Source organism: Danio aesculapii, chromosome 18, assembly GCF_903798145.1.
Source record: "Danio aesculapii chromosome 18, fDanAes4.1, whole genome shotgun sequence".
Taxonomy (NCBI): Eukaryota; Metazoa; Chordata; class Actinopteri; order Cypriniformes; family Danionidae; genus Danio; species Danio aesculapii.
Genome location: NC_079452.1, coordinates 40,500,678 through 40,526,410, shown reverse-complemented (window position 1 = coordinate 40,526,410; position 25,733 = coordinate 40,500,678). Strand labels below are relative to the sequence as shown.

The 25,733-nt window shown below is 34.8% G+C and overlaps 1 protein-coding gene across 1 annotated transcript in view; it reads right to left on the bottom strand.

Annotated features, from left to right (window-relative positions):
• cdh13 (cadherin 13, H-cadherin (heart)) overlaps positions 1-25,733 on the bottom strand; it is a 582,964-nt gene that overhangs the window by 243,329 nt on the left and 313,902 nt on the right. The window contains exon 6 of the mRNA XM_056478107.1: positions 6,778-6,922. Coding sequence (XP_056334082.1) covers positions 6,778-6,922 — 145 coding nt within the window. The remainder of the gene's footprint in view (positions 1-6,777; positions 6,923-25,733) is intronic.

Sequence of the window (25,733 nt, the reverse complement as noted above, 5' to 3'; positions counted from 1 at the left end):
TTTTTCATTCTCTAATCAAATGAGAGGCAGAGGCAGGGTTTTCGTTAGTGGTTACTGTTTTGAGTTATCCAGCGCTGTATGACTTTACAAATCTTGAATATCACTATTTAATTAAATATTATGATTATAACAATATCAACAGCAACACTTGCGCACAATACACAGCTTATACAGTCATTGCCTAGTGACATTAAAAACCAACCACACATATTTGTTTTTCTTGTCAACAAAAAGGCAGTGTGGTGCGCATTGCGTTTTTGGAATGTAAAAGCGCGTTCAGTGTGATCGGCCCTTTTACATGCTCGAAGAGCCGAATAATCATAGAAAGGAAGAAGATAACATTTTTAGATTGAACCAAGATGTTTCTGAATGGTTCGTGAATCAGTTCATGCAGTTTCTGTGAAGTAATTTAAATTAAATTCTTCGACTAGCATTGCTCTTTTCTGATGTGCTGACCTTTGCAAAAAAATAAAATGCTACGCTATTAATACAATCCTCTGATTTTTACATTTACATTTACATTTACATTTAGTCATTTAGCAGACGCTTTTATCCAAAGCAACTTACAAATGAGGACAAGGAAGCAATTCACACAACTATAAGAGCAGCAGTGAACAAGTGCTATAGACAAGTTTCAGGTGTGTAAAAGTCTAAGAAGCAAAGCATTAGTAAAAAAATTTTATTTATTTTTTTTTTTTTGAGAGAGAGAGAGAGGGCACAGTTAGTGGTATAGCCAGAGAGGCAGTTGCAGATTAGGAAGGAAAGTGGAGACTAAACAGTTGCGTTTTTAGTCGTTTCTTGAAGACAGCAAGTGACTCTGCAGTTCTGATGTAGTTAGGGAGTTCATTCCACCAACTGGGCAGATTGAATGCGAGAGTTCGGGAAAGTGATTTCTTCCCTCTTTGGGATGGAACAACGAGGCGACGTTCATTCACAGAACGCAAGTTTCTGGAGGGCACATATATCTGCAGAAGTGAGAGCAGATATGAAGGAGCCAAGCTATAGGTCACTTTGTAAGCAAACATCAGAGCTTTGAATTTGATGCGGGCAGCAACTGGCAGCCAGTGCAAACGGGTGAGTAGCAGAGTGACATGTGCTCTTTTGGGTTCATCAAAGACCACTCGTGCTGCTGCGTTCTGAAGCAGCTGAAGAGGTTTGATAGAACTAGCTGGTAGCCCGGCTAGCAGAGAGTTGCAATAGTCCAGTTTGGAGAGAACAAGAGCTTGAACAATGAGTTGAGCTGTATGTTCAGATAGGAAGGGTCGGACCTTTCTGATGTTGTAGAGTCCGAATCTGCAAGATCGAGCAGTTCTCGAAATGTGGTCAGAGAAGTTCAGTTGGTCATCAATTGTTACTCCAAGGCTTTTTACCATTTTGGATGCAGTATAAAAGAACTTATATTTCTGAATGGTTCGTGAATCAGTTCATGCAGTTTCTGTGAAGTAATAGAAATATAAGTATTTTAAAGAATATGTAATGAGTCTGTCACATGACTATACAGTGAATAATAAATAGGCGTTTATAAATTACTCTGACTGTGAGCATAAATCTACTGGTGTCTGTGAATACAGTCAGAGACAACTGTAACTTTAGCCACATTTGCATTAGAGCATGTTAACAACCACATATAGAATGGACATCTGTAGCTAGTACAGTATATCAAGTAAATATAAATAATGGATTACAGATGAATTATATCTCTTAAACAGAAAAAAACTGATTTATTACTTGTTGAAATTAAATTGATAATATTAATATCATAACATATCTATAATTTTCTGACTTTTCCTAAATGTGTGCAAATTTTTGTGTAACATTTTTATTTTATTAAAATTACAAAACACAATAGAGTTCCGATTAGTTCTGCCTTGAACTTCCATAGCGTCAAAATAACCGCACACATTTCAGTGTACGTTTCTTTCTCCCATGCCTTTTAACTGCTTTCCTAGCTGCTTGTGAAGTGAAAATAGGACTGCAGATTTGCGAACAGTCTAGCAACTCATACACATTTATAGGGTGTAACCAAAAAGTACCAAAAAGATTGGCATTTTAGGATGATGACTTCACAAAATATGATGACAGACATTCAAAGCTTAATTCTAATATCTCAATAGCAGTGCAGAATGTAAATATAGCATGACAATATTATATGTTTGACAATATCATATGTATGGCATAATAATAATAATAATAATAATAATAATAATAATAATAATAATAATAATAATAATAATAATAATAATAATAATAATTTAATTCCAAGAAAAATAAATAAACAACAACAACAACAACAACAACAACAACAATAATAATAATAATAATAATAATAATAATAATAATAATAATAACATAAAATACCATGAATAAACAAATAATAATAATAGTAATAATAGTAATAGTAATAGTAATAATAATAATAATAATAATAATAATAATAATAATAATATTTTAATTCCAAGAAAAAAATATTTAAATAAATAAAATAAAAATAAAATAAAAAAATTAAATAAAATAATTAAATAACAAAAATTAAATAAAATAACAAATAAACAAATAATAATAATAATAATAATAATAATAATAATAATAATAATAATAATAATAATAATTTTATATTAAATAAATAAATAACTATAATAATAAAACAACAACAACAACAACATAATAATAATAATAATAATAATAATAATAATAATAATAATAATAATAATAATAATAATAGTTTTATATTAAATAAATAAATAAATAAATAAATAACAATAATATTAAAATAAAAACAACAACAACAACATAATAATAATAATAATAATGATGATGATGATAATAATAATAATAATAACTATGTCTTATATGAGAACAGTGACTGCTATGCTATTCTAGAAGTTATAGAATTCTGGTAGTTCTAGTGTTAATGAGGTATGTGTATTTGAGCTGCATTTGTGTTATTATTATTATTATTATTATTATTATTATTATTATTATTATTATTATTATTATTATTATTATTATTATTATTTATGTGTATTATCATTGCTTTTGTTATGATTGTGGGTGACAAAATTTGTTGAAATACATTATTTTAAAGCAAGTTTCTAGTGACAGGTCAGACATACAAAGACAGAATGAGTTAAAAAGAAAGAAGCAAAGTGCAGCGATGGGATCACTGCAGAAATGTGGGGAACATGATGGAAGGACTGTGAAATGGAAGTGCAGTACTGTGGCCTCAGAGGACAGGGTTGTGTCTCAATGAATTTCTTCTTTCTGGAGGGCAGGGGACTGAAGAGAGTGTGTCATGCAGTTTGTAAATGGTCCAATTCTTTTTTGATTTATCAGACACATCATGAAAACAATGTAGCATTCTCTGGTGGCGAGATAAACGCAGGCTGCCATTTGTGAGGGATGCTCACGATTAGCTCGGCGAAGCTATCTCTGCGGTGAGCGCTGTGAAGATACATGCTCAGTGGTAATGTGTTTGCTCATTAGGGATGTCTTTTGAAAATGTACTACAATTATTTTTTTAAATAAAACATCATGTTTTTTTGCTTTATAGCTGCTTGTCGGAAATCAAAACAAATTCTTCGCAATGCCACCATGATGTAAACAATATTATTGTGTAATGTTCTCATCGCAGTAAGATTATTAAATCAATCTGACAGATGACTTTAAAAGACTTTTCATTTTCTGAAGCAACATGAGTGTTGTGTAAGGCGGTGATTTACTTGAGTGGTTCAAGCTGTATTGATGAATGACTAAAGAAATGGGTAACAATTTAGGTTAGGTCACAACTCATGGTATTAACAAACCAGTAACTAACATCACTAGCTTAATAAACTACTAATTAGCAGTTTACTAATAGTAGAAGTTAGTTTTAAGTTTTGAGTAGTATTAGGGATACAGAATAAGATCATACTTTATAACTACTAATGAACAGTTAATATCTTAATAATAGGCAGGTAATAAGCCAGTTGAAAATAGCATGAATTGTGACAAACTAAAGTGTTACCAAGAAACGTTATCAACATGATGATGTACAAAACTATACATTTCTAGTCAAACTACCTTCTGCAATCTTATACCAATGGCAGAAATAAGTAAGAAATAGTTAGAATATTGCAATTTGTAGCAGTTGAGTGTTATTGCATACCTGTCAACATTGGAGTGTGAAAATAAGGGATATGCCCACCATAAAAAGGGAAAAAAAAATCTAAAAAAAGAAATCCCCAAATTACTAATTATGTTCATCTGGAGCCGTTTCATTGTAAATAAACAGTTAAACGGTCAGTAATATGTTTTATTATTGTTATTTACAACAGTTTATTATTATTTACAACAGTTCAGCTTATTAAAATGAATAGCTATTATAAACAAATAGAATCAAGTTATCAAATCTCCTTAATCTTCACTGTATACAGTAACTTACACATTCTGATTAAACAGCAACGAATGAATATCATTTATTTGAATTTTTTTGTTTGATTACATTTAATAACAGGTGTCACTTTAAAAATGCACACATCTAACATTATTATGAAAGCATTCGATTTCTTTCCTATATGTTATGCTCATTTAGGACAAAATTATTTGTGTTTGGAAAAAAAACCCACCAAGACCGACATCTTTAGATGTTATTATTAATAATTATGTGTATATGTCTGTTCAAACACGCACCCAAAATCCAGACTTTCGCTCCACTTCAAATCACGTGTAAAGAATCAGTTTAGGAAAAAGCGTCTATTTATTTCTATGGAGCGCGTCAGCTGACAGTCACACACCGTTATATGATATATAGGTTTGCATAGGAGGGGTGACGGCACCTGTAATAAAACGGAAAAGGAATCTCGCTGGTTTTATATTTATTTTAAAATGTTTTTCATGCCTAAATAAAACAAAGCACAGAACAGATTCACATTTAAGAGCAAGGGGTGGCCCCTGATGGTTCGGCGGTATGGGTGTATAGGGAGGATCGGCTCTTTAAAGTTTATTTGCCACCCTTCAGAGAAAGACTGAAAATACGGGATAAATACAGGAAAATACCTTTAAGAGTTGATAGCAGGATAGAACTGTAAAATACGGAAGAATCCCAGGAAAAAAACGGAGGGTTGACAGGTATATATATATATTGTAAAAACAAAAGTAATTCTCAGAATACTTGAAAAATAACTATTTAATCACAATGTTGTTCTGATTACAACTGAATTAGTTACAAAATAAATGTGCAAAATAGTAAAACACTAAATTATATAATTGTGTCCAGCTTAAATGTAAATGTAAAAGCATCAATGGCTCGTGATGTCCCGCCATTGGCACTCTGATGATCCAACAAGTTTATAAGTTTTCTAACTAAATAAATCGATTAAAAGCCATTTTAAGTAGTGAGGCTTTTGTGTTAAAGTGTTACTGTAATTTCAACATGTTATTGATAAAAGACTTTTAACAACATTGGTTCTCATAAGAACATTAATTTGTTCACAACATGAAGGAAAAAATTGTGTGGAACCCCGCATTTCTTACAGTGTACATTAAAAACCCTGCCATAGCAGTAATCAATCTATGTTTTTTTTTTTTTTTTTGGTGGGGGGGGGGGGGTGACTGCATTCTCTGGAACCATCTAGTACTTTCTGTTAGGTTGCCACTGAATCGCGTCATAGCTCAATACCATAAAGTTCATCAACTCTCCTTGATGCCCACACGATCCAAGCATGCCGTGCTACTTTCACCAGAGCTCACCACCAGCTTCTGATGAAAATTAATGACTTCCATCTACTTTGACACTCTCGTTGGCGAAGGTGTGAATGCGAGGTTAGAATGTCTTTTTATACCCTCCATTAAAATGTGACCAAAAACACAAATCTGAGACATTCAAACTACCCAATCAGCAGGATACAGCTAGCCCAAGGTGTGATGACAGAGCAGACCCCAAAATACATGCGTCAGCCAACAGGCCTGAACTTTATCTGTACCTTTTAAAATTCTATTGGCCATCTCATTTAAAGATATTCACCCTTTCAATTGCCTTTGCAAAACTCCAATATAATTCCAGAATGTTTTAAGTAGTTGTCACATTGATGAGCTGCTATGCAGTTGCTAAAGTGTTCAAGGTTGTTCCTGGGGAGTTGCTAAGACATTGCTAGAGCATTCTAAAAATCTATTATTTCAACACAAATATGGGTAACATTTGGACAAACCCAACTCTTCGGTTAAAAATGTCACACCAAAAAATGTTGTGCAGCCTATATAGGGCATTATATAGTTGCAGCACACACACTTAAAACAAAATAACAGAAATGAAAGTACTGGTTGAAAGACTGAATCTATTTGAATCTGGTTGAAGGCTGAATCTGTTTAACTACTATACATGTTGATTGCTCTGTGTCAAACGCTGTTTTGAATGTACCTCTGTGATCTTCAACGGATCAGTAAACATATGTAAATCACAATAAATTAGAATTAAGATCACGTGGGTGTTTAAATCGAGATTGCAATCTTTTAACGATTAACCATGCAGCTCTAATGGAAGCATCACACAAAAGCAGCATGAGATTCTTCACATCATTAACCTTAAGTATGCATCATAATAACAGAGATCCAAACACAACCAATGAGAAACAACCACTTATCATGCACTGCGTTCCATCAAACATCATCTCTCCAACCGATTTCAACAAAGACTTCCAGACTCTTAGCCAACTCTTGACTTTCTTCTTCCAGTAATCAGTTCCCTAGATACATTCAGTTCAACCGCAAGAGCATAAACACTGTTAGGTCCCAGAAGAGTACCTGTTGGGGAACCTTCCAGAACTTCCCCAGAGTAACGTGGCTCCTTAAAGACTGGTCTGTTGTCGTTCTGGTCAATAACAGACACGTCCAGGTCAACTGGACCCTCTACTAACTTGCCACTCAGGTCAGTGGTGGAAACCTGGAGCTGTGGGAGAGAGAACGAGACAGAATTATTATACAAACACACACACACACACACACACACACACACACACACACACACACACACACACACACACACACACGATGTGAGATGATCGGCAAATATCTTAAAGTGAAACCTAAAATATTTTTCAATGAATGACAGGATTTTCATTAAAAAGAAACATTGATAGCTAATGTAGTGTGCTTAAGACTGCACTCTTAAAATTAAAGGTTATTTTTTGGAATTTATGGTTCCATTGTGAACCTTTAACATTAATGGATCTTTCCACTTTATAGTGAAAAAAGTAAAAAAAAATGTAATAAAGAGTTTTTTCTGTTACATCACCCTGAACCCCATAACTTTCACCCAATTTTTGAGTTCAAACTTGGAAATGATATATAAATGTAATGTCACAATCACCAGCGATCTAGCCCTTGCAGACCACTGGAAGCACTCACTATCACCAGAACTACAATTCTGTACTACATTTCCCATCACACACCTCACTCACACACCAGTTCTGAATCACCCCTGATTACATACAGCTGGAAGCTCATCGTGGACTCATATCCTGGACTACTGATACACACACACAGTTCTGAATCTTGTTATTATTAAACATTAACATTATTAAAATAAATACAGTCATAAATTCAGAGTATTTGTACATGTCAAGAATCAAACCCAGATATTTGTTACACATTTTTTGCACATGCACGGTCCACTAGGCTACATGAGATAAGAGTTTTTTTTCCAACCTTTTCAGTCAAACGCAGATTTGCCAGGTCTCGACATGCTTCTGAAATGACTGTTTCGACTAATGACAAATGTTTCGAAACACTTTAGTCACGTGGTGTTTCGGATCATGCTTCTTTTTCGAAACACTTGCATTTCAGGACCTCGACACTGTGTCGAAACATCAGTTTCATGTCAGCCATCTCAGTTTTGCCTGTTAACATGACTACACTTTTGGATTGCCCTCATGCTTCTGTTTGCTCCTGCTTTGACCATTACCTGCCTGACTCAGAGTTAATAAAGAAAGTGAATTGTCCAGCGTCCCTCCGTTATAGTTAAGGTGTCAAAACTAAACTAATTTATGAGTGTACTCCTGTATATGGAAAAAAATAATAATATTATTGTTCCAATATGACAAAATATTTAACTATAAAACACTTTTGATTTGGGGTTTTTCATTAAAACAACACAGATATACACTTTTCAAACTTTTAAATATTTGAAATATAAACTTTTAAACACAAAATAGAATAATTTGCATAATATAAAAATGGCCAAAAATACAATGATTATTGAATCCATTTATGCAGTTGCTGTGGTGAAAATTTCTCCAATCTGAGGTGGAATTTGAATTAGAATATTTTTTGCTATAAAACACACACCTTTCGTTTTATAGTTCATTACATGTGTACCATTGCATATAACCTAAATAAAAGCAATATAATAGTTTCACTTTTCACACCATTTAATAAAATGTGGTTGAAAATAATCAAACTTATTTACAAATAAAAAAGTACAAGTAAAGAATGAATAAGAATATTTGTATGTCTATTTAAGAAATATACATACTCAGGTATATAGTTCAAATTAGATCACAATCGATAGACAAAACATATATGTGCCAATAATTACAGAAACTCACAATCAAGTATAGAACAAACAACTGCAAATTCTTCTAAAACACTTTCATAGACATTTTTCTGTTTCAAAAAAGCATGACTAATCCTACTATCCCAGCATGTGCCTCACACAGCTTGTGATGAAAAATAGTTTGAATGATGATGCAAAAAATGGCAGACATGTGTTGCCGGGGTCTTTAGGTTTGCCTCGCGGGTAATGGCTACCTGTGCTGCCTGTGGTCAACAGTTATTGAAAGACAGAGTAGAGATGAGTGTTTGTCTGTGATTGCGGCTGATCTGCGGGATGAGAGTCTGCTCTAATGGTGCTGAGGAGAACAGATAGAGAGGAAGAACAGATTACTAGTTCTCAGAAATAAACTCACATTTTATGAAGGCACTGTGACATTTGATTAAATTCTACTGCCTCTTGTTTGTCTGATGCAGGGTGTGATGCTAAAATGGGGTATTGCTCTGAATACTTATGGCATGTTTGGAAGGAAAAGTTTTTTTTTTTTTTTTTTTTAATCAAGTATGTTTTTAGTACACATTTCATTTCATAATTAAGTATTGGCTGCTTTTTATAAAGGCTAGATGCACACTGTACAGTACCAGGATTGACAATGACATAATAAACTGGATATAATTGGCTAAATTGCAAATTTAAACAAAATGATAAAAAGTTCAACTGATCAACGGCAGCATTAGAATTTATATAATGCACTTTTTTGACTTAAAATATTTTATTTACAACTAAAAATTACAATATTCAATATACAGTTGAAGTCAGAATTATCAGCCCCCCTCAATTATTAGCCCCCCTGTAAAAATTTTTCCCAATTAATTTGTTTAACAGAGAGATTTTTTTAACACATTTCTAAACATAATAGTTTTAAGAACTCATTTCTAATAACTGATTTATTTTATCTTTGCCATGATGACAGTAAATAATATTTGACTAGATATTTTCGAAGACACGTCTATACAGCTTAAAGTGACATTTAAAATCTTAACTAGGTTAATTAGGTTAACTAGGCAGGTTAGGGTAATTAGGCAAGCTATTATATAACGATGGTTTGATCGGGAAATATATATATATTGCTTAAAGGGGCTAATAATTTTAACCTTGAAATGATTTTTAAAAAATTTAAATCTGTTTTTATTCTAGCCGAAATAAAAGAAATAAGACGAAAAAATATTATCAGACATACTGTGAAAATTTCCTTGCTCTGTTAAACATAATTTGGGAAATACTTAAAAAAAGAAAAAAAAATTCAAAGGGGGGCTAATAATTCTGATTTCAACTGTATTTACAACTGAATCTCATTCAATGGATTTAGTTTTCTTTCTTTGGTGCAGAGTATGCCATTGGAGAGTTGCCACGTCAACTTATTATAATTATCTTTGGCCTTAAGTAATCTATTGTGTTGAGGTAATACTGTAAATGGCATCACACACCAGATGCGTCGCTCAGCGCCACGACACGGGGCGCACAAGACAGTTGAAAGTATTGCACACCAGATGCACACATTCGCATGGTATTTAAAATGAAACTAATCAGATGGCGCTCTGTGGCGCGGCAGAAATATGAACAGTGTCCTGAGTTGTGGCTGGGTGCTGCCGACAGCCGCCGAATTGCAGCGCCGGTGTGTGTACCCTGATAGAAACCTGTTTAGAATTCTGAAAAGTATGTAAAATGTGGCTTACATTTACACTTATTAAGATAAAGAGTTTGAGTTTAAGTTAATGAAGAGGTTGGTATTATTTGTTTGTTTTATTCTAGCATTATTCTAGCAAGATCTGGCAGCACTAATGAATCATGTGATTTAATACACTGTGCCTACAGAAGAAATTTGCATAAACAGTGATGTTGTATGTGTTTAAATATGTCAATGACAACTAGTTATTCAGTTACACACTGTACAATTGTTTGTAAATTCATGTATCACTACCTGGACTTGATTTGGTTGTTGAATGCTGGTGACACTCCATTAAATTACTGAAGTGTGTATACAGAACAGCCATTTTGTCCTCATCACGTGACCTGCCCGTGCCAGTTGCATCACTTTACTCATATTTATGAATTCTCTCACACTGCATCATGGGATAGTGTAGTGCCCCTATATATATAGTATGGAAGTATGCATTTTCAAACGCAGCGATGTTGAGCTTTACTATGGTCCATCTACTTCTAGTGCAAGTTTCATGCAAAAGAATATTTTTAAAAAGTTATACATGCTGAAGTAATGAGAATTTTCTACTGTGTTCAATATTTGTTTTTTATATGCAAACACATTAAATCAGTCACCTAGCCATCAGCTAGCTCTCTGCAACCCTCACATGGTTGCCCACTGAAGATAAGCAGGGCTGTGCCCGCTCAGTAAATGTATGGGAGACCACATGGGTTGCTAGGTTGCTGCCTGAAGTGGTGTTAGTGAGATCAGCAAGGGGCACTCAACCTATGGTCTGTGTGGGTCCTAATGCTCCAGTATACTGATGGGCACTCTTTACTGCTCAGTGAGTGCCGTCTTTTGGATGAGAAGTTAAAACGAGGTTTAAGCGTCGTTAAAAATCCCAGGATGTCTTTCAAAAAAAGAGTAGGGGTTCAACCCCGGCATCTTGGCCAAAAGCTCTTTGAGTGTCCATGAAAGCACTATATGAATTATTATTATTATTATTATTATTATTATTATTATTATTATTATTATTATTATTATTATTATTATTATTATTATTATTATTAACCCTATGATTCAAAATCATCACAAAAATGAAGTTCAAAGTATTAAATACATATTTGAATTTTCAGAGAGAAAAAAACATTCATGATTAAAAAATAACCTTTCATTCAGCAAGTTCAAATTATACACTCCAAACGTGACTCTAAAGACTTTTATAATATTACGAGACATACACAAATATATGAAAATGAGCTGTTGATTATGCTATGATTGAGCTATTGTTTTTGAGCCACTCAGTTGCTTATTTGTTAGCTTAGTGTAAGGTCAAAAGATTACACAAACAAATATTTTTAATACTCATTTTTGTATTGAAAAGCCTACTCTCCTCTGCAAAACACTCAATACTAATAATAAAAAAGAGGATTTTTTGTAACTATTTTGCCAAAGACATAAGGGTAAGCACAATGACTGCTTTGTTCTTCCACATCCTTTCCTCATTATCCTATTTTCTCAGCTTGACCGGACCAAAAACACTTCCTAAGAATCAACGTGCCAAATCAAGTCGTGTCCAAGGTGACTGAAAAATAAAAAATAGGCAAAACTGTTGGAGTGAATGAATTCACATTGAGACAATGAAAAAAATGAAAGGCATGAAGCCATATACAGCCTAAAAACCAGCAGACAAAACAGAGAGTCATGTGGGGAAAATGAGAATGAATATGAAAGAACAACAACAGCGCCGAGACGCGTTTGGAGGTGTGACGGGAGGGGTTCACGAGAAGAAAAGGAGAGAGAAGATTTATCTGCTTTTCACAGTGTGAAGTTTCACAAGGGCCCACCTGAGAGTGCGGTGATGGCTGAGGCGCGAGCATCTGCCTCAATCTCTCAGAGCCGGGCCTCCCAAAAGCCCACATCGCTTATTCATTCCTCCCATCTCCTAGCGCTGGCGTAAAACCGCGTGCGCTCCCTTCACCCCCCCAGGAGGTGCGCGTCGTGAAGCAAAGAAGGTGAAACGCTAACCACGTCCCATCTCTATGCCTCAAACACAAACACACCAAACGTAATACCCCAGGCCAGGCACGCTACTGCTTACTCAACGCTCCTGAGCAATCAGGCCGTGAAACACGTTAACCTGACGTAAATCACTGTCTGATAAAAGAGCTCAAAACTCCCCCACCAGGCACTTCTAACACTCCCCCGTAGAGCTGGCTTTTATTTGTGCACCTGTAAACTACGCTGAAGCAACACTTTGAACTTTATGTACTAGATTTTGGAGGGATGGACAGAAATAGAGAGCTTGCTGCTGACAGTTTTATAAAAGTTTTGACTGCGGAAGCCACTTGTGTCCTTCATATAATAGTGTATTTTGATGTTTGCATCAAATTACGTTTGCTGAGATTATGTTAAATACATAAAGTAACTTATGCAAGAAAAGTGTCTAATTTCTTGTTTCAAAAATTATTAAAATAACATTTTAAAAATGGGTGAAATAATGATCCATCAGTATATACTGTAATAGATGAAAATATTATATGTAAATGAATTTACTTAATCTGAACTGTGCTGTACTTAATCTGAACTGTATAACCTGTACTTAATATTAGGCCTGTCATGATATCTATTTTTTGTTGTATGATATACTGCACCACAATACATATATTATTGTCATTTTAAGACCATTACATGCCACTAATAATGACAGAATGACAATGTAATAGCATCAAAATTGCAAGTATACTCGTCCAAATAACACATACTATTTGATTCTTAAGAATATTTCCTTTATAGTCATTTTCAACATAATAATTAAGCACTGGAATCATAATTTGAAACCATATATCCTAAACAAAGTAATAAATGTTAACAAAAAAGTGCAAGATAAAAAGTAACAGACTTCGATATCTGCTACCAGATCTATTTCAGTTGTCAGGCACCCACATGAAAATATACTAAAGTCATTTATAGTAAATACTATAGTGTGTTTTAACCATACTGACACTGACAGCTCCAATAGAGATAGAGAGGTTGCGCAATCATTGCTAGAATGTTGCTAGAATTGGTTTTTATGTAAGGGCGATATATATCGTATCACCAAAAATGATTCAGGTCGTGTCCATGTGTTCTGCAATAAGTCTATATATTGATTTTTGTGACAGACCAACTGTATATACATATAAGTGAGCATACAGAATTAAATGGAATTTTCCTGCTGAAAATAGGTTGAAGGATAGTGTTTATCTGTAGGAGCCGAGCCGAAAAGCTCTGAATCTTTAAGGGCGCACCCTTATAGATGGGGTAAGGAGCTCTGTCACCCGAGAGGAGCTCAAAGTAGAGCCGCTGCTTCTCCACATCGAGAGAGGTCAGCTGAGGTGGCTCGGGCATATGTTTCCAATGCCTCCTGGACGCCTACCTAGGCAGGTGTTCCAGGCATGTCCCACTGGGAGGAGGCCTCGGGGAAGACCCAGGACACGCTGAAATGACTATGTCTCTCGGCTGACCTGGGAATGCCTCGGGATCCCTCCGAAGGAGCTGGAGGAAGTGTTTGGGGAGAGGGACATCTGGGGTTCTCTCCTAAGCCAAATATTTCGATTAATGATGTCCATATAAACGTAGTCATTCAGGTGATCTTAGACCGATTGTTTTGAGGTGCGATTGCTGGATTCGCATATGCCAAATGAACCGTGCTAACGAGGCAAACGCGATCAAAACAAAAGTCGGTTCCGAAACAAAAGTCTAGATGTGGAAGCCCCCTCACATTAGCACTGACTGACTGAAAATGTGTTTTGGAACTTAGTCTGACACTGGGGTCAAAAGTATTTTTCAAATATTGCTTAGTGCACCTTTATATAGAGTCACTTATTGTGCCATTAAAAAAGATTTTAAAGACAAACAGAAACAATCATAAAAGTTTCAAAAAGGTTTATACTAATCAATCAATCAATCAATCAATCAATCAATCAATCAATTAATCAAAATAAAATAATAAACATAAACTGCAATGTTTCAAAAACAATATGCAATCCAATGGAAAATAAATAGTTATTTATAATAGAAAAGTAGTTTTAGATTGTAAATGATCTATAATTTTAAACATAAGTCTATTAATTTTAACAATACTACTTTTTTCCTTTAACTTTGAATCAATTTTTTTAATCTAAATGCAAATAATAATAGACATAAGCTCAACAGCATGCTTGCCAGAAACATTGCTTGAAACGAAACAGAAAAATATATGTTTATGTATTAACCGCATGCTTTTAATAAAAACAACACAATAAATAAAACATAACCGATTTGTCACGAAGCCATCAATCTTCGTAGTACACAAAAATCTACTTTTAAAAGCTCCTGAAAAACAACGTGACTCACAACATCCCTGGCTCTGAATGGAAACATTAAGAGCTCAAATTAGCCGCTCATAACTCCTAGCTGTGTTAACGGATGATGAGTCTCCCCTCCCTTCTCACCCCAGTGGAAATGACCAATGATAGCACTTGCCATTTTGCATTACCCTAAGAGCCCATCAGGAATGATCCATTACGCCGAGTGGCCAAAACGGGGGAGTTCCTCGCTCTGCCAGCACATTACCCGAATGCTGCCAGTAATGCATGACATCACTCTCATCTGCCCTCTCTGTGTCTGGTGGAGGCACAGGTCAGTCTTTTTGTCTGGCCCGGTCCACCGCAGTCATGAGTCTGATCTAATGCTCTTAATGATACAGACTCCCCACATCAGAGTTTATAGCACTAATGGTTCGATACATCATCACAGCCTGCTGCTTCTCCACTCCGGCATGCACAGACAGTGAGAGAGAGAGAACATTTACTAGAGTTCACACTGACTTGTCGATTAGTTCTGACGCAAGCTGATGTGCTGCCTGTGCCTTTGAGACTATGCGAATGCCCTCTACGCATCTTAAATTGGTTGGTGTTAGCTAAGAGATCTTAGGTGAAATAGATACTTCATCCTATAGTCAGAACACTTTTGCATATTGAAGTGAGTGAGTGGGAGACAAACTGAGTGTGCAAATATGTGTGCAAGCAAGTAGTGTATGTGTAAATGAGCAAGTGTGTTTATGATTTCAAGAGTTCACACTTAGATATTGCGTGATACTGATAGCAGGTTTGGCATGCTGTCCCGGGAGTGAACCCTAAGCTCGGAGCTAATTGAGCCCAGGGCTCCTGCGTAGTCAATTATCATGTGAGAGGGTCCGAGATCAGGTAGTTCTTGAGAGCTCCAACTAGTGAAGTGGGAAAAAACGGGGGAGATGGGGTGGATGGGGGTGGATTTTTCCAAAAGGAAGATAAGGGAAGTAATGCGAAGTGGGCTATTTATTGTAGGTTTGGATTAATTTGATTGGTTTGTCAATGATTGCAGATGAGAGAGCAGCCACGATCAATCATATCACGTGCTCCTCTTGAAATTAGTTTCTCAAACTTCACTAAGCATGTGGGAGAGTGTGCATGTTGAGTGTGTGTGTGTAAATTATATGGATTAAATGTCCTCACAAATACAGCAATGCCAGTACATTTTGACTTACATTTTCTGGTCCCCATGTGGAAAAAGGCTCATAAAACACACAACAATCCTTATTTCATTCATTCATTCATTTATTTAATCATTGAAACACTTTATTTTGATGGTCCATTTGAGTATTTGTACCCTGTCTGCTTAATATCTGATGATACTGCTCCTTCAACAGACGTTTAACTGACTATAAGAAACTTTGCACATACATGTCAACATACACTAACCCTAACTCCAACCTAACAGTCTGCTTATAATCTAATGAGAATTAGTTGGCATGTAGATGCAAAGTAACTTAAATTCAACAAACGCACCATCAAAATAAAGTGCGACCGCCATCAACCGCCAGCTTATCCAGCATATGTTTTACGCTGATGCCCCTCCAGCCATAACCCAACACTGGGAAACACCCATACACACTTTTTCACACACATACACTTGGCCAATTTAGCTTATTCAATTCACCTACTGCGCATGTCTTTGGATTATAGGGGAAACCGGAGCACCTGGAGGAAACCCATCAGAACATGGGGAGAACATGCAAACTCCACACAGAAAAGCCAACTGACCCAGTTGGGACTCGAACCAGCAACCATCTTGCTGTGAGGATATACATACATACACATGTATTTTTTATTTTTTTTATGTAAACAATGCTTATTGTTTCTTGTGAGGATTTAGTTTAGGGGTAGGGGGACAGAACATGCACTTTTATTTATTCATTCATTTTCCTTCAAGTGAAAAGTGAAAGTGAGTGTGTATGTGAGTGAATTTGATCACTGATGAAAAATCATATTGCTTGCAATTGGAAGATACAGACAAAATTTTAGTAAAGAATCAATTATAATTAAAAAGTCTGTTATTGTAAAAAATAATGCAGAAATATAAAAAGCCAAACGCAAGAAAAAAAATTCAATTACAACAAAAAGTGTGTGATTGATTGATTGATTGGTTGATTGGTTGATTGGTTGATTGATTGATTGATTGAAACAGAAATGGCATATCAAATGCATGCAAATACCAAATGATGTAGAAGTCCGGTTGATTAATTGACTGATTGATACAGAAATAGGATATCAAATGAATATCAAATGCATGCAAATATCAAATGATGTGGAAGTCCGATTGATTAATTGATTGGTTGGTTAGTTGGATGGTTGATTGATTCAGAAATGGGATATCAAATGCATGCAAATATCAAATGATGTGGAGGTATGATTGTTTAATTGATTGATTGACTGATTGAATGATTCATTGATTGGTTGATTAGTGGGTTGATTGATTGATAATTGGATAGCAAATATTAAATGATGTGGAAGTCTGATTGATAAATTGGTTGGTTGGTTGGTTGTTTGGTTGGATGATTGATTGATTGATTGATTGATTGATTGATTGATTCACTGAAATTGGCTATCAAATGCAAGGATACCAAATGTTGTGGAAGTTTGCAAGCAAATATCAAGTGCTGTAGAAGTCTGCAACAAGCAGTTTTTGCATATTTATTCAAATGAACTGTGAAATTCATAGAACGCTGAACTTTTTAAAAGGGGGAAATTATGTATAATAATATGACAATAACATGGGGGAGAGTAAATGATGACAATTTTCAGTTTGTTAGTAAACTACTTAATTTCCACATACACAGGGAGAATTAATGACCTCTTTAATGCATTAGCATTTCTAAAAAAAAGTAAGCAGTGCCTCCTTCGACTCCTTCAGTCTCACGTAAATCTTGTCAGCATGAACTGTCAAAAAAAATGTACGCCTTTTAAATCCTTTATATATGTGTGCCTTTCAAATATGAAGCTAAATAACATTTATATGAGATTCAGCAACAGCAAGTACACGGCACACATTACAGCAGACATCAAACATCATTACACCCCGTCAGACCCCCCGCCGCGACTCATTTTCTGTAAAACAGAAGTGTCAGCGCACTACAGGAGCTCACTACTCAGCACGCGCAGTTCCAGGCCTCATTTTCAGGAGACGTATGCACACAGGCATCCATTGTATCAACTATGCAATCATCCATATGGGAACAGGGCGAAACTTACATAAGCCGACTTCAAAAAGTAGCACCCTTCGCATATCCAAAAGTCTCATTCCCTTTAAAGCACCTTTGATATTCCAGCATTTTCCCCATGAGAGACACTATCCTTAACTGGCAGTGTTTGCCATCCTCGCTCCCCTTGTTTTCATCCACCCCCCAACCCCCCTTCTATCGCCTGCTCTTTTTGACTCTCATCTGAGGGGTGTTTACATCCCTGTCAAGTGCACTTATACCCCGCTGGTGTTCGCAGAGCCCCTGTGAACCCTGAGACACAGGAGACGGACAAGTGCTCTCTCTCCAACATGTCAACATGTCCTCAGGTGATCCACTAGAAAGCAAATAGCACAAACACAATAAAATCTCTCCATTCTGAGGACAATAGTGGATTGATAAGTGCAGTATCTGGATTACTAGGACAATTACTGATAATAGATGTAATTAATGCAGCGTTTGAGGTTGTTAAAGGGGTATTATTATCCTTTGTACACTTTAATTTACACATTTATATTCAATTCCTTTAGTGTGTAATGTTGTTTGAGGATGAAAATTAAAAAATATATATATTTAAATTTAAATAGTTCATGCCCAAGATAGTCAGGCCTGATTTTGTTGGTAGTGGTTTAGTTAATAAAATACACTTTGAAGCATCTATTTAAAAAACTACAACTGTAATTTGTTATAGCTCTTTTTTTTTCACCAAAAGTATACAGTATCTTAACTTTGGGTCAACCAATAAAGTATTATTAAAATATTGTGATCATACTTCCGTACATTCTTTCTTTGGACCAACCTAAAATAAATACTAGCATTTGTTACAGCTAAATTTATCGATTTTCCTCAAATTATAGTTTTGCCTTGTTTGAAAATTAAAAAATGTATTTTAATATTAATCAAGTTTTCTGAAGGACAAAAAAAAATACTTTGACTCAAAGGTAAAATATTGTTTTTATAGATGACTCGTTAATTTATTTACTTTGGTACAACTTTCAAATCCAATTAAAGTTGTACATTGGGCTAAACTATAATAAACACAGTACATAAGTTGTTAGGCTATGCTATTGCTAGTTTTTTGCTAGTTAACTTTTAATATTCACTTGATCTGCAATCGGACATACAGTACAGCTTCTGTTGTGTGTGTTTCATGTACATGTATATGCACACAAAAGAATAAATGTGGTGATACAAGTAAAAATAGTAATTGATAGGATGTTGGGTTGTAACGCGTTCCACAACAACGCGTTACTGTATTCTAATTACATTTTTAGGGAAATGCAGTAATGTAAGAAATTACATTTTAAATTTGTGTAAATTGAAATGGTTTCTGACGAGAGTGGTTGCTTCTTCAAGTAAAAATACGGACATTACTTTGACTTCATTGAGCATAAAAACAATAATATTGCTGTGAAATGCAGTCTATGTCCAGTCTCTAAAGAACTTTCGACTGCTTTTAACTCGAGGAGCAACTTGTTCTACTACTTGAACAGAAAGCATTTTAGGACAATACTTGTCGCCAAGGAGTACTTTGGCGCCCGAAAATATCTTTTGAATGTGAAGAGAAGTGTAGCTGCTTATGGGGTTGTTCACATATCGCGTCTAAGTTTGTTAATACCAATAGAGGCGCGTGCATATTGGGAGCACATATTGCACGCTCACATCAGTTTCACCCAGTTGAAAACCGCGAGACACATGACAAGAACTGACCGATCAGCTTATACACATTTCAGTAGACTAATTACTTCAGACAAAACATAGAACACCCAAACAATGCAGTGCTTTTTCAAACTATAGATGTCAATGATTATCTTCTAAATGTCTTCTTTTGTTTTCCAAAAAAAAGCTTAAATAATTTAAATTTTTGGGGCGAACTATATAGAACTATAAGTCTTTTGAATTTGTCAATATGTCAAGCTGCTGTGACTAATCCATTGTAGAGTTTTCAGTGAATATCAAATTACTGAAAGAGCTGCAGTTTATTTGGTATTTTTTATGGGTTTTATTTGTTTTAAAAGTAACTTTAAAGTAAATGAATTAGTAATTTTATTACTTTTTACATGAAGTAATTAGTAATGTAATCAATTTACAACTTTCCAGTAGTCAGTAATTTGTAATCTATTATTTTTTTTAAATAACTTACCCAACACTGTTATGTAAGTTTAAACTGGTTAGGCTTTTAAACAAATGCAGAGTTTTGCTTGCCATTACAAGCTGTAAAGCTTTTTTTCTGAAAATGAATGAGCAGTAGCTTATTTGCATTTTAAGAGACACACACTCACAAACTTAAAAGTTTATTTAAAGGGATAGTTTTAGGATAATCTCTTTAATTCTAGTGTATTGCATTTCAAATTGGAATTCCATATCTTACCTATAATGAATTGACGATGAAAAGGCAATTCTTCAAAAGTTTGGTCTTCATACATATTAATAAATGCAATCATTACAAAAATGACTTTTCTTAACACAAATGGAAAGCAATAAAATATTGCAATCAATAGATGGCCTTGATTTTTAGTGCTGTAGTGCTTAGTCTGCGATGGTAAAATGCATTACTTTACATTCAGAGCAGGCGTCCAGCCACTGACATGCAGTCTAGTTGTTACGCTACAATGCCGGCGGTGTCAGTCTGTCTGTTTTGCTTAGACCACATCTGTCCACATTTCTTCTGTGAATTTACAGCCTTGCTTGTGACTTTATCTTTTTCACAGTCTCGCCTCCTGCTCTCATTATGTCTGCTATTCATGTCTGATTACTGCAAAAAAGATTGCAGTTGTCACATTATTGAATAATTCTATGCAAATAATATTCACTCATACTCTTTCCAGCTACCATAGACATATCTACTGTATATTCATGCCTTTTGTATGAATATGAAAATGTTTCACACAATAGCATGATGGGTACATATTTAAAGGCATAGTTCACCTTAAAATGAACAGCATTTACTCACCCTCATGTCTTGATAAAATAGAGTTAATATATATATATATATATATATATATATATATATATATATATATATATATATATATATATATATATATATATATATATATATATGTGTATGGATTGAATAATAGAAATGTGTGTTAACGAGCAGTTGGACAGGTGTATCTGAAAAAAAGCGGCTGGTGAGAGTATTGTTGCTGACCATGTCCATCCCTTTATGACCAAATGGCCTCCACAGTCACCAGACCTCAATACAATGGAGCACCTTTGGGATGTGGTGAAAATGGAGATTCACATCATGGAAGTGCAGCCAAAAAATCTGCAGCAATTGCTTGTCAATATGGACAAACATCTCTAAGGAATATTTCCAGTACCTATTTGAATCTATGCCATGAAGAATTAAGGCAGTTCTAAAGGCAAAAGGGGGTGCAATCTGATACTAGCAAGGTGACCTAAAAAAGTGGCAGGTGAGAGTATGTAAATGTAATTTCTGACAAAGAATTATTTATCCTTGTCATTTAGTAAAGCTCTAATAATTCTCTATATCATTTTAATACTATAATATAACTATGAAGTTTAGAAAAACCTATATAAAATGATTAAAAGGATATGGATTAATAGGATTGGTCCTCTTGAAGACCTTTAGGCACATGCATAAAACTATTTATTAAAAGTAAGTTTATAACCACGTAAATCATTGATGAAAAAGACAAGTTTTAACCCACTTGTTTGTCAGAGAAAGACTTTTTGCTGTAACTTTATTAAAAAAAATATTGAAAATGTTTCTATATTGGGCCCAATCCCATTAAAAGTCTATTAAAACTCTGCATGCTCAAATGTCGACATGCTTAAATGATTAACAATTTTTAATTACGTTTATTTAGAATTAGTCTAGTTTAGTTTTGGTTACGCAGCCTCTTTTAACCTTGTCTAATATGATAAGCTGGTTTAACATTTAACAATATACACTTACTGGCCACTGTATTAGGTACACCTTTCTAGTACTGGGTTAAACCCCCTTTGCCTTCAGAACTGCCCTAATACTTTGTGGCATAGACTCAACAAGGTTCTATATATATATATTTCTCAATGATTTTGGTCAATATTGACATGATAGCATACACACAGTTGCTGCAGATTTGTCGGCTGCACATCCATGATGCAAATCTCCCATTCCACCATATCCCAAAGGTGCTCTATTGGATTGAAATCTTGTGACTGTGAAGGCCATTTGAGTACAGTGAACTCATTGGCATGTTCGAGAAACCACTCTGAGGTGATTTGAGCTTTATGACATGGTGTATTATCCTGCTGGAAGTATCCGAAGATGGGTACACTGTGGTCATATAGGGATGGACATGGTCAGCAACAATATTCAGGTAGGATGTGGTGTAAACATGTTGCTTAATTGGTACTAATGGGTCCAAAGTGTGCCAAGGAAATATACCCCACACCATTACACCACCACCACCAGCTTGAACCATTGATGCAAGGCAGGATGGATCCATGCTTTCATGGTGTTGATGCAATATTTTGACCCTACCATCCGAATGTTGCAGCAGAAATTGAGACTCTTCAGACAAGGCAACATTTTTTCAATCTTTTATTGTGCAATTTTGGTGAGCCTGGCTAACTGTAGCCTCAGTTTCATGTTCTTAGCTGACAGGAGTGGCATCCACTGTGGTCTTCTGCTGCTGTAGCCCATTCACCTAGGTTTGACATGTTGTGCATTCAGAGATGCTCTTCTGCATACTTCTATTGTAACAAGTGGGTTATTTGAGTTACTGTTGCCTTTCTATAAGCTCGAACCAGTCACTTAACATCAAGTCACGTTCAAAGTCACTTAAATGACCTTTCTTCCCCATTCTGATGCTCGATTTGAACTGCAGCAAATCGTCTCAATATATATATATATATATATATATATATATATATATATATATATATATATATATATATATATATATATATATATATATATATATATATATATATATATATATATATATATATATATATAAATATATATATAAATAAATAAATAAATAAATAAATATATATATATATATATATATATATATATATATATATATATATATATATATATATATATATATATATATATATATATATATATATATATATATAAATATATATAAGATGGCTTGTTATATAATTTACTAGTGGCTTAAAACTAATTTGCCCTTGGCAGTCATGATGTTTTTTGAGAATGTCCTCATAAATAGTCATGGCACCTCGTACAAAGACCCTGCATGCCACTTTTCACATCAATTGGTCCAATGGTTGCATAGCTACAGATGTGTATTTTTCCTGCTGGTGAAGCTTCCCTTTAAATCCGACTGTAACAACCTTCATACCAACACCAGGGAAAGAGTATTCATTATCCCCAATGTCAACAATGTCTCTCCTGTAGAAGGAATTTCACTGAAGCTTGGCAAAAAAGAAGGATCACCACTGGCTTCCGGTAGTGGACAACATACACGTATTCACAATTTGTTTGAAGAATGAATGGATTTCAGCTATCGAGAGAAAGAGTGTCAAGGCAAATGACAAAGCTAGGTTTCACTTCTGTCTCTGCAGCCAAGGGGCTATTTCCATTATTTAAAACAATTAATTATTCAAGAAACCTTCTTCACATACAGTATGTCACATTCAAACCGTACTCAATACATTTAACATACCAGATTTCACATGACCCAGGAGGAAAAAAAAAGCTTTAAAATTAAATATTGGAACCACAACATCACAGGGCACGTGTAACTATTTGGCCTTTAATTATGCAACTCTGTCTCCTTATTTATTATTCATGACACAAGACCATCACTTGAGATCATGAGAGATCAATGAAACTGACTTTGTGTGCAGCACGCAAGGCTAAACTTGTCATGCCATGAACGTTGCTCTCTGCTCTGATGGATGGAAATGATCGTCAGCTGTCTAGCGCACATCCAGAAACTGTTCCACTGCTTCAGGGGCTTCGAATAGGCCTGACAGTGACTGAGACTAGAGGTGACCAAGCAATTAAAGAATCTGGTCATGCATTCTGTACAAGCAAACACTTGAACATTCCATATTTGTCTCCCAACACCTCATTAGCTGTGTTTATATTAGCAACAATATCATTATTGGTTCCTCCGTGACAATTAAATGAATAACAAGGCGCTGCATCAACAGCAATTTTCAATTACCTTAATATGAATAATTACAGGTTTGAATATGCATTATTGAATTTAAGACATGCACTGTTAAAACCACTTAAAATGTGTAATAATGAAAATTCCTAATATATTTTTAAAAACTGTAGATTGTAAAATTTAATGGCAGCTTAGAATCGTTGTTATTTGCTGGGTTATTTCAACCCAAATTGTGTAAAATATGGACAAACCAAATGATGTTAGTTAATTCCACAAATTAACCCAGCAGTTGGTTTAGTCCATATTTTCCCCAATATTGGGTTGAAATTGACATTATTAATTAATCTGAGATCAAATGGATCTATCTGTCTCTCTACCTTTCTACCCGTCTGTCTGTCTGTCTGTTCATTCTTCTATCTATCTATCTATCTATCTATCTATCTATCTATCTATCTATCTATCTATCTATCTATCTATCTATCTATCTATCTATCTATCTATCTATCTATCTATCTATCTATCTATCTATCTATATATCTGTCTGTCTGTCTGTCTGTCTGTCTGTCTGTCTGTCTGTCTGTCTGTCTGTCTGTCTATCTATTTATATTTGTTTGCTTGCATACTTTCTTGCTTGTGTATTACTTTAACCCAATTTGCGGTAAAATATTAACAAAATTGGACAAAACTTAACACTTACTTTTGAAATTTTGTATTAAAGTAGCTATAAAAAAAATTCAAAACAAAAAAAAATATCACTTCAGTCGATTAAAAGTAAAATATGTGTGTAAACCTAAGAAAAAACTAATTAAAATAGTTTATTTTCCATCGAACAACGCTGCGGTATCATCCTGAGATTCTAACATGAAACTTTTTAATTGTTCTTAAAAACATTTATTGATTCAGTTAAAGACATTACTGTATCACGGAATCTTAAATTAAAATATTTTCTGCACCATTCAGAATATTAACTGCAGTCGAAAAGATTAGAAATCTCATCCATCAAAAAACACTGAACCGTTACGCACTTTGTCTGTGAACAATTCTTATCTTTGCAGGATTTTATTTTTTTCTTTCTTTTAGACTGCTGTGCAGTGCTTCATGTCACTGTGAACATCTTTGTGACATTTTGCCACTGACATGGTTCAAAAGATTATAAAGATCCATGTTCATGTTAAAGCCTCCCGGTAAGGTTAAATTCCCCCGACAGGGTCACAGCAAGAGGCAGCCAGCACATCCCGGTACGCCAGTAGAAATATTCCTCCTCATTTCAGCCCCGCTGTAATGCCTGTTGTTTCATTATACAGCGACACACTGGTTTCTGCAAGCATCCCTTGAATTTTTTTCCCAAGCGAAAATTGGTGTATGAGCAGACAGTGATTTCATTTGGATGAAAATGACTTATTAAATGTGAAGGAAGAGAGGGAATGAGAAAATGGGGGTCTTTACCACAGCGAAAATTATAGATGTTCCCTCAATGGCTTCTATAGCCAAAATTAGAACATTACACCATGTTCATTAGCCCATTATGTCTTTGTAAAACTGAATTGATAAGGCTACATTCCTCCCTTCCTATTTTTCTCCCTCTGCACAGTCTCATGTTTTTATGAACATATCTATTGAGTGACCAGAACACAACAGACTGTCCTAGATCAAAGCTACAATACGTATACCAAAATATAAGCTGCATACGGAACATTATTAATTATTAAAGGCTTTCATTTTATTTATTCCTGCCTGTTAAGCACCACAGTCTTCTGCTATATGTACTTCTGGCTACATAATTCGTGATTTCCAGAAAAGTATATACATAGGCCGGTCTGT